General features: G+C 36.1%; 1 protein-coding gene across 1 annotated transcript; it reads right to left on the bottom strand.

Annotated features, from left to right (window-relative positions):
- Positions 1-9,395, bottom strand: LOC128695301 (glutamate receptor-like). The gene is made up of 12 exons (XM_053785803.2): positions 9,246-9,395; positions 7,997-8,214; positions 5,316-5,489; positions 4,763-4,962; positions 4,060-4,188; positions 3,116-3,281; positions 2,584-2,822; positions 2,250-2,434; positions 1,507-1,743; positions 833-1,011; positions 330-492; positions 1-169 (listed from the first exon to the last, which is right to left on the bottom strand). Exons 1-12 carry the CDS (start codon positions 9,393-9,395, stop codon positions 41-43), a joined length of 2,169 nt encoding a protein of 722 aa, XP_053641778.2. The 3' UTR covers positions 1-40.
- Positions 9,396-11,190: the final 1,795 nt, after the last annotated feature.

Below are 11,190 nucleotides of genomic sequence, written 5' to 3'. Positions count from 1 at the left end.
TCCCCCAGCAGGGTGAGGAAGGCCACGCCTGGGAAGGTAGTTACTGAGGGGAGGAGCACCAGTGGGCGAGGTTCTCCCCCAGCAGGGTGAGGAAGGCCACTCCTGTACCCAGCAGCAGCATGTAGAATGCTCCTTGCAGGTGATTCATTCCCAACACCACTCTGCTGTCCTGAAATTTTTGGAAAATCAAATTATGTACAGTTTAAGCACACACACACACACACACACACACACACACACACACACACACACACACACACACACACACACACACACACACACACACGCTATCAATTATGACTCCAAATGCTAAATTGGATGTCACTCACATGTAGTGCAGAGCTGTGTATAGCTTCTGGGTTTAATGATGCAGCTTCTCTGTCCTCTCTTACACGCTGTGCCATAACTTCTTTCGTCCATCGATCTATAATTCCAGCATCTTGCAGTCGCAACAGTAACACCATAAATATGTTGTAAAATGGAGCACCTTTCCTAGAGTAAACAAATGGGATACTGTTTACTGTGTGAATTTACATCATCTTGTAGCATGGAAACCAGAACTGTTACGAATAATCTAAATAATTCATTACTAATGATAAGTTGAATGATTTACAGAAGTAAAAGTTGAATGCATATATCGTTAAACTTTAATGTGTTATATTTGTGTAGATTTAACTACGAATAAAGTGCGGTAAACTCACATCATTCTAAAATAATTCATTTGATATTTAAAGTAATGAGTTCATATTCTTTACCATGCATATAGAACTACATAAAAATAATATGAGTTACATAGTCACTAAAGATTAATCAATATTAGCACAATACTTGCCTGAAACCCCACCCAAAGCCAGCCAAAAGGCGAATTTCCCCATTGCTGAGATAGTAGGCTGTCTGGCCATAGCTATCAGTATATAGAGAGTCGATGATCCTCTTGATTGAGAAACTGACGCTCATGAACGAGTAATCTCCCTCTCTCACCTTCTCCAGTCCCTTCGCCATCACCAGAGTCTTGTAGCGAAGAAGAAAAATATATCCCCATTTTATCAGGATGTTTCATGCAATATTTTGTCTAAAAGTTGGTTTTATGGAAGATGTTTTACAGAACATCGTCGATGTTGAATTTACAAGCAGAAATTTCAAAGCCCAGCCCTAAGCTATATTACCTGGACTTCGACCCATGACAGCCAGCAAACACCAGTGTACAGTACCTACTTATTGCTATGTGTGTTGTTACTTTTTATAATTCATTGAGTGTGGTACGTAAGTGTTTGGCAAAAGCTACTTGTAATCTCGCATTCTTCCATCGATTATGCTGAAATTATTGTCAAAGCTAAACATTTCATAGGCTTTCTGAGGTATTGTTGTCTTCAAAGGAATCAATAAATTACTTTAATATTGCCAGAACTATATACCACAATTAGGATAAGTTAATTTCTATGAATCTGCAATGATTTTCTTTTCTTCATATTCATATTTAGTTATTAATAAATTCTGAATACTGACCTCTATTTTCTTATATACTTTTTGTATAACTGGGTCCGTATGCTCTGAGAAATAGAGTAACACCCCTCCCTGCAGCACCCAGGACTCAATGCCCCACTTCCAGTTGTTCCGAGTCACCAGGTCCTCGAAGCTTTCCGGGGGTTTAGTCTTCTCCTGGACTGATAAATGGGCGACTAGTGAAGAACTGTATCCAGTGGTTATGACTAGACAGAACATCAGCCACACGCCCACCAACACCTGCAAAAAGTAGAAGCAAAACTGATTTATGTTTCTTTCTAGTCGGCGCCTAACCTAACCTATTAGAATTAATTCTTTTGAATATATTTAATTCTCTAATAATTTTCTAATTTTCCAGTGAAAAAGATGAAAAGCTGTAAGAAATCAGAGTTTAATTTGCGATTTAGTTAGATTAATTATGTATCAACCATTTCACTGTATGTAAAGTAAAAGGACACAAGTGCAACTAATGTGACATTTATTGTGGCAACGTTTCGCTCTCCAGGAGCTTTATCAAGCCAGTGTAATGGCTTGATAAAGCTCCTGGAGAGCGAAACGTTGCCACAATAAATGTCACATTAGTTGCACTTGTGTCCTTTTACTTTACATATTGTCGGTAATTCTACCAACTTTATTACATTTCACTGTAATCAGATTTAAAAGATAATAGTATACCAATAATCTAAACAGTTGTGTCTTATGTAAGGCGTTATGAAAACAACTTTGAGAAAGTTGGACAATTTTACTTTTCCTGCTTTATTGACTGAAGGGTCTGAGGGCAGGTTGGCCAGGAGAGCGCCCCAGCCATACAGAAGGATGGTGATGATGCTGACTCTGTTTGTCCCTGTGATCCACCACCATACTTCCTGCAGCAACCATAGGATCCCGCTCCACACCATCACACTCACCAGCAATCCCAACCACAGTTCTCCTGGAGAAAGGAGAGTGTAATTAGAGCTTATATCATATAGGAAAGCTATGGCTGGTATGCTTACTACTGTCACTCAGGAAAAATCATTCTTACTACATATTAAACTTTCTAATTCCTGCTTGTGACTTTAGCAACTAAGAAGTACTTACTTGCAAAAGGTTTAAACAGCGAGAGGAGTTGTGGCAAGAGTGTGGGCTTCAGAGACACGATGGCCAGCGAGTCGACTTCGTACGCGCACAAGAATTCCATCGGCGGGATCCGCTCAGCGAGTGTTGCCATTGGTCCACCAATGTCTATCTCTTCCCGCTGCAGTTGTCCCACCATGCCAGTGAAGCGGCCATTCTTCTGAACACCGTAAGATCTCTCAGGCTGCTCGCGAATCTCAAAGCTTTTGAGAGGGAGATAAAATATATGAACGTATATCTAGTTACGTTTTTAAGGATTTAGAATAGCATCAGAATATTTTCCCGTATGTACACCGAATTCGAAAGGATTGAAGAAACATTTATTTATTATCATATTTACGGGGAAGCGCTAGGCCCGTAGGGGTCATGCAGCGCATATGAAAAGATACATCATATTTTCAGCTTTCGTTATTTTAGATTTAACAAAAGTTATGTCATTTTTACTTTGCAGTTCAGTCATTCACGCAATTTACACGAAAGAAAAAGAGAAATCGACCTAATATTGAGTGTTTTAGCGAAGAGAGACAGAAGTCTAGCATCAAGACCATCGTTGAGGGACACTGTGCTGCCTGGTTCAGCATGGTCCAGCGTGTAATCCGTGTATGGAAAGTAAACAATAGTTGAAAACTTCATCTTATTGCCCCAGAAGTTTTGAAACTGTCCTGTTAAAGAAACACGTAAGAAATAAGACGACATGTTACATGTGATACTCAACATCAGTCAGATCACCAACATTGTCGTCTTATAATAAAGTCGAAATAAAAACATATTTTTTCAGTGATGTTGATTTGGTTTATACAAGTTGATTTTGTTGGGTGATGTGAATGTTTTGTTAGATGACAAGAGTGTAAATCTTTAGGGTAATGAGTGTATGTTTTGGGGTAGTGACCCGTGTGTCAGGATTTTGAAGTGTGTGTTGTTAATATGATACAAGTTTTAGAATATAAGGAATATTGTTTGTTAGTGAAGAACTTGAATATAGTTTAACTATGTATGTTATGTTAATGCCCAGGGTTTATTACCTGGACCTCAGCAATGAGAGTCAATACTCTCACCGCTGGGCAACAGCGACCAGTGCGTGAACTATGTAATGATTTCAGTGTATATTTTAGAGCAATTTGAGCGTGAAGAAGCATTAAAGTAATTAGTGTAACATTGTAATGCGACTCTGAACGGTTACGGTGATGCGAGAACGTGAGGAAAACATGTATCAGTACTTTATTATATAATTCTGAATTATGGGGTCTGACGCTCCGAAATGTTTATAAATATAAAATAAAGGTCTTCACCACAACCATCGTATTTTTGTACAGTATTTAAATCTGTTTTTATTCCTAGGTTATGGCTTATATGCTCTAGTGATGGGGTGCAGGTTACATGAAGCTTTCACGGGTATCGTGTAGTCGCTAGTCTTTAAACCAAATAACCCAACCAACCAACTCTTGCCTTGAAATATGTCACTCATGGATTGTGTAAGTGAGGTGAGGTTCCACAGGTGGAGGAGCTGGACATCAGCCTCACCTCTGTTGCAGTACAGACACCTCCGGTACACCAACACACCTCCACTCGCTAATAAATATAATTGTACAATATATACATATATATATATATATATATATATATATATATATATATATATATATATATATATATATATATATATATATATATATATATATATATATATATATATATATCAGTGTGTATAAAAATGCAACAGTATTTTTTTTAATATATATCAAGATAATTTTGATGCACTAACATGTTTTCCAGGTCGTAAGTTTTAAATCTTAGCAGGAAATGGATTTAAAGGCACAATGCCAACATTATGCAGAAAAAGATTTAAGATTTTTACAGCATTGTATGTGTAACTGTTGCTTCAAACCTATGAAATACGACAAGAAAGCTGTGAGTGTCTGGACCTGGCTATGGCGCCAGAATTTTAAAAGGACTACGTCTTGCACAGGGTTGACGAAGCTCAACTCTGAGCAAAACGTCCCAAACAAAGTTTGCTCTGCATAATGTGTCTTTACAGGAAATGGTATGCTGCAAAATCTTCGCTCTGTTATCTTAATTTCTAAGTGAAAATTTATAAAGGACACACTTTATTCTTGATAATTAGCCACACTGAACACGTACGGACCTCCTAGTACACGAGACTTTCCGAGATGTGAGTTACGGGGTCGTGATGCGTCAAGGGTGAGGTCGTGGAGGGTCAGGTAGAGGGCGTGGATAGTATTACGGAAGCTGTGACGAAGGAGAACTTCCTTCACTCCAGTTCTCCTTCCCACCACCACCACCAGAGTCTCAGGTAACTTCCACAGTTCAGCTTTCTCAAGAAACCTACGAAATATTATCAGAAGTAACAGTTATATGTGGGGCTTAAACAGGGATTTAAGGAATTTTTGTCATTAGATCCTGTCATTTTTATAGTGGAAACAAGAGTAGACGTCAAATTTCTAAGGCAAATGATTCATAAAATAGAAAATGTCATTGATAAAATATCCAAGGTTTGTGCAGCTATTATATTATATCCATGCGAAAGCTAATTTCATTATGTAAAACAAATATAGGTATGTGAAAGTGTGAGTTACACTAAATTACAACAACAACAAGCCAGACAGTACAAGTTGTGTCGTCCTTATACTGAACCAGACAACTTCAGCTCCGGATTTTAGTATCAGTGAAAACGTTACCTTAAGGCAGAATGAGTATTGTTGGTGTTGGTGAGGTCGAGTATGAGACCCCGGCAGGTGGTCTTAGAGTCGCCCCAGACACCCTGCTGGAGTTGGTCCTGGGCCAGCTGGTCCTGGGAATATTCCCAGCCTACCTCCACTACCACGCCAGCCTCCACACCCTCACTCAGGCGTCTGATGAACACAAATATCTATTATCTCTCTCTCTCTCTCTCTCTCTCTCTCTATATATATATATATATATATATATATATATATATATATATATATATATATATATATATATATATATATATATATATATATATATATATATATATATGCAATAAGATCACAGTAAACAGGTGATTTCAGAATATGCAATACAACCACTCAGAAAGAATAGAGAAATTCCAAGCGCTTTCGTGACTACTCACATTTTCAAGGAACTATGAAAGTAAAGCATCCAAGGAAGCTATATAAGGGGTCTGGCCAACACCTCACTATCAGATCCCACAACGGTTAAACACCTGACGCGCGCCGGCTCAACTGGACAGGTCCTTTGCACAACTCACCAACAAACTATTCTACCCAAGAAAATTTAAAAATTATTATTTGTCCAGTGTATTAATAAATTCTTCCCAAATTCTATTAATTATAAATGGATCTAATTTATATAAACCAAAGGAAATATTCATATTATTGTCAAAACTGCTTTTTATGAAATAAGATTCAATTATATTCCTGTCGACCATGGACTTGCTTGATACTACTTTCTCAACTTCATTGTTTACGAAAGTTCCTGTTGATGATTTATTAAGTTTCTTATCTGAAGAACTCGTTAACTATGATTTACCATTGCCAGTTCCTACTATCATTAAACTTATTAAACTTTGCATTGTTGATGCAAAATTTGTATTTAATGATAAGTTTTACACTCAGAAGTTTGGTACGGCAATGGGAAATCCTCTTTCATCTGTTCTTAGTAACCTATACATGGAATTTTTTGAAACAAGGTTGCTTAACACAATCCTCCCTAATAGAGCTAAATGGTTCAGATATGTTGATGATATTTTGTGTCTTATGCCCAAAAATGTAGATATGCACCATTTCCTTGGAAAATTAAATAACTTAGCCCATTCTATAAACTTTACTGTTGAGTTTGAAGAAAATAACTCATTGCCTTTTTTAGATGTTTTAGTTATTAAGGGTAATAATGAATTCAAATTTAAAATTTACAGAAAACCTACAAATAACTGTTCCTATGTCCACTATTATTCCTCGCATCAAGATAGAGTCAAACTGTCTGTTTTCTCATCAATGTTTTTGAGAGCTTTACGAATTTGTAGTTCTGAGTTCATAGATGAGGAAATATCCAAAATTTATGAAATAGGTAATGATTTAAAATACCCAAGAAATGTAATTGATAAATCTTTTAAAGTTGCTAGAAATACTTTTTACAATCCAAAAAGGGACAACCTGCCTTATTCAACTAAAAATATGTTGGTTCTCCCTTACCACGAAAACTTGGTTGATATGCCTTCTCTTCTTAAGACTTTTAATATTAAAGTTGTATTCAAAAATCTTGATACAGTAAAAAAACTTTTGATAAAGAATTCCCCCCAAAATGCTGATGGATGTGTCTATAAGATTCCTTGTAAAATTTGCGATAAAGTTTATTACGGTCAAACTGGTAAAAATCTCGAACTCAGATTAAAACAACATAAATATAGCATTAGAACTGGACAAGATTCCAATGCTCTATTTATTCATGTAAGAGATTTTAACCATCCAATTGATTTTCAAAAAGTTGAGAAAGTAGTATCAAGCAAGTCCATGGTCGACAGGAATATAATTGAATCTTGTTTCATAAAAAGCAGTTTTGACAATAATATGAATATTTCCTTTGGTTTATATAAATTAGATCCATTTATAATTAATAGAATTCGGGAAGAATTTAATAATACACTGGACAAATAATAATTTTTAAATTTTCTTGGGTAGAATAGTTTGTTGGTGAGTTGTGCAAAGGACCTGTCCAGTTGGGCCGGCGCACGTCAGGTGTTTAATCGTTGTGGGATCTGATAGTGAGGTGTTGGCCAGACCCCTTATATAGCTTTCTTGGATGCTTTACTTTCATAGTTCCTTGATAATGTGAGTAGTCACGAAAGCGCTTGGAATTTCTCTATTCTTTCAAAGTGGTTGTTTTGCACACATATATATATATATATATATATATATATATATATATATATATATATATATATATATATATATATATATATATATATATATATATATACCACACTGAAACTAGTTAACTGTAAATGATTAATCTGCAAACCAAATAGGTAGACCCTTTAAGGTGCCACACCTTAAAACAGAATATCTGGGAATCTTAATAAAACATTTCTTTATGGAGAAAACGGTCCGGAGATTGTGATCAATTATGCAAGAACCTACAATGAGGATAATCTCAAAAAATAAGGGAGCATTTTCAATAGTTACGACAGCTTTGTCTAGCATTTGTCTGCTCACAGTCGTTCACCAACAGCTGTTTACACTATTAACTTTAAAAATACATTATTAACCTAAAATATCGCAATTTTTAATGCAAAATTTAATTTAACTTTACCCCAACATTTACCAAAATAATTTAACAGGCCAGCAGCTGGAGGAACAGAATTTTCCGGAAATGTCACCTGATTATACTGGAGGTAATGAGTGAGTGTTGTGTAGTGGTGATGAGCACCAGGTGACACCCACTGAGATGGTGGTCCACTACCTGACCCACCATCACGCCCACCTGCTCCACCACCTGACCCACCATCACGCTCACTTGCTCAACTGCTATGAGTGTACAGTTGGTCAACGCCGATATCAACACTGCTAGGTAAGCTCCAATTGGCACATTCCTTACCTAGAAAAATTCATTATATATGATTGGTGTTTCTTTCTGTGTAGACCACAGAACTAGAAACATTCTGTACTTATTTTAGAGCTAACATCCAGAATTGGTAACGTTTTTCTTTACATTTTTTTTGTCTCTGAACGTTAGGATGCTTTTAACTGAAGAAATAAACGAATCATTTGTTTACCACCTATTAAAATCTGGTTTAAAATGTAGAGGACAGCCAGGAAGTCAATGTTATTCGTGGGAAAATAAAATTGTTACCCTACTTGTCTACAATAACAATACTGTATTTTCCTTATGGGTTTAGGGCTTAGTTATGATTTTAATGTACAATAATAGAGTAACAGAAGAGACTGAGATTATCGGTCGTCGTCGGTACGAAGTATTGAATCCTTTCTAAATCCTCTCACTATGGAACGATATTAGATTCTTCTTATTAACCTCGTTTGCTAAGTCTATAAATCTCAGGACAACAAAGGAAATGCGTTTTTCCTCATTTTTATTACGACAATAATCAATAGAAGCGAAAAGTAGCTCCAGCTTCCAGGATCAAGAACTCATCACCAGCAACAATACAAACACACGTCTGAAGAATTGTTTGGTATCCAGAAAAAAATCGTAAAAATTCACAAATCTTTGGCTGGTAGGAAACACGTCAAGGAAATGTAAACACAGTTGTGTTTACATTCAAGCTTCATATATATTTACATTAATAACTATTTTGACAAATATATTTTATACATTTAATAAATTTGATGAGAAACATGTTCATTGCTGAGAATTCTTTCATAAATATTACGGGAGAAAAGTTGTAAATAATATTTCATAATAATTTGCCAGTAATATTCTACAAATTTTGAGCTGCGACGGAGATGTAGATTTTGAGAAAGATGAGAAAAATGCGACAGCTTCCGTTGTCGTGTAGAGGCAGAGGCTGATACCAGTACCTGTTGAGGCAGCTCTCTGTGGTAGCTCGCTGTCACTCTTCTTCTGTTATTCCACTGTTTTATACATCTATAAACAGTGGAGATACTAACTTGATATTTCAGAGAAATGTCTCGCGCTGTCACACCGTCGAGATAAAGAATCACAGCTTGGGTTCGGTCATATTGTGACAGACGTTTTCCTGGAAGTTTCCGCCTCAGTAGACCGGTTCTGTTGAACTGAAATGTGACGCATTTATTCATTGTTAAACAAATAGTTGTTTTAACTCTTTAATTAAAAACCTGTTTTTTTTTCTTTTGTATCAGATATTATTTTGAAAGTCACTATCTTGGCAATTTTAAGGGAAATTTTTTTTTTCGGGATTTTTATTCTCTGAGTATTGACTTTGTGTTTTAATTTTCCAGACTTGTTAGAAAGGATTAAACATTACTCATATACCCATACAGCGCCTTGGGCATTCTAGGCAATCGGGTTTGATGCGAGGAAGAGGATGGTTGCTTCATTAAGTTAAGAAACTTATACCATCATTAAGGCACTTTTGTTGAAGGGTATTTGTCATGCAGATGAGTTGTGATTTGCTATTTTTTAAAAAAGAAATAATCATTTTCTGTGCTTCTCATTGAGCGAAAGGAAGTTCTGGAGGCTTGAACCTCCGTCTACTAATCAAAGTTAGTTGCTGACGATCCATCGGTAATTGTATCATAGAAGATGAAAGTACAAACTTTGTTATGTTTCTTAGGCTACAAAAGTTATTAAAATGCGTAATTAAAACAATGACAAAGGAACGTACTTCATATTAACATTTTTACAGCAACTGTTTATCAACACTTTTTTTATGCTTATGGTTTGGCTTCACAAAGTGAAATTAAGTTATTTCTTAGTTGCAGCTGGATCGTCGAGATAAGTGATCCCTTTATTGCATTGTTGCAATTGCAAGTTTTCCGCAGTTAACTGGTGATCTGAAGTACTATCAACGTCAAGTGACATGAATATGTCAAATTCACTGGGTTCACTTTTGTCACCTCTCTGGTATAAATTATAGAATGGGGGCTGTTCCTTATAGATATTTTAACTAATATTCCGCTACTAGAGATAAAAGCCTCCAACTGTGTCACATCCAGAGCATCAGTAATGAGACAGATCTATATACATCTGTTTGCAGATGGTATAAAACTAATGATGAATAACACGGAAGAAGACAGAGAAAAACTACAAGACCTCGACAGACCTCAGAAGTGGTCGAACAGGCAGCTGTTTTGCTTCAGTCACAAGAGTAAGTTTATAAAAATCTGTGAAGAAAAAGACATGACAAATGCGTAATACTAACTAGGGTTACAGAGGCTAAAGCAGAGAGAAACGTAACGTATATAACCGGATGTACACATCACTAATGCTATGGAGTTTGCAAGGCTGGAGGGAAATGACGTAGAATAACAATACTGGGGATAAACACATAAATGCAGTGATAACGTTTTCCCCACACAGTGCATAACGTTTCGCCCACACAGTGGGCTTTATCAAGTCACAAACAGATCTGTTTGTGAGTTATACTGCTAAAATATAGTCAGACAGAGTTAGTTACGATCAAGTTTGATTTTTCTCAGCTTACGTACTTTAAAAAATTTAGAAAAAAGACATTGATGGAGAGAGTTTCGAAGACAATGTTGGAGACAATGTTGGAGACAGTGTTGAAGTCAGTGATGGAGTCGACAAATTAAACCACCTTTACATGAAAACCTTTAGTTAACAAAGAGCTGCATCTTCCCTATATAAGTATATAACTCACAAATTTGTTAAAATTAAGTACATAACGTATACGTTAAATGATATTCACTGGGAGAGGCTTCAAAATGACCTGAGAGAGAGCCTAACACCTCTTTACCTCTATAATAATCTAGAAAACACGTATTTGTGATATGTATATATAAATAAAAGTCTCTTCTCCAACACACTAATGATAACACTTTACTTTTGTTATGCAGGACACGAAAACAAAATATGCAACATGTTTGGGAGCAGTGTACCTTAAGAGAGATG

The sequence above is a fragment of the Cherax quadricarinatus genome, chromosome 50 (assembly GCF_038502225.1).
Source record: "Cherax quadricarinatus isolate ZL_2023a chromosome 50, ASM3850222v1, whole genome shotgun sequence".
NCBI lineage: Eukaryota > Metazoa > Arthropoda > Malacostraca > Decapoda > Parastacidae > Cherax > Cherax quadricarinatus.
The sequence above is the reverse complement of the archived record's forward strand: the minus strand, read 5'-3'. Positions and strand labels throughout refer to the sequence as shown.

Bases quoted from the DNA above. Each gene is read 5' to 3' on its own strand.
- LOC128695301 (XM_053785803.2), bottom strand. From the start codon at position 9,395: ATGAATAAATGCGTCACATTTCAGTTCAACAGAACCGGTCTACTGAGG. The intron at 5,490-7,996 runs GTGACATTTCCG...TGTGTTCATCAG, and splicing joins ATTACCTCCAGTATAATCAG to ACGCCTGAGTGAGGGTGTGG. The intron at 2,435-2,583 runs GTAAGTACTTCT...TCCTTTCTCCAG, and splicing joins GCTGTTTAAACCTTTTGCAA to GAGAACTGTGGTTGGGATTG.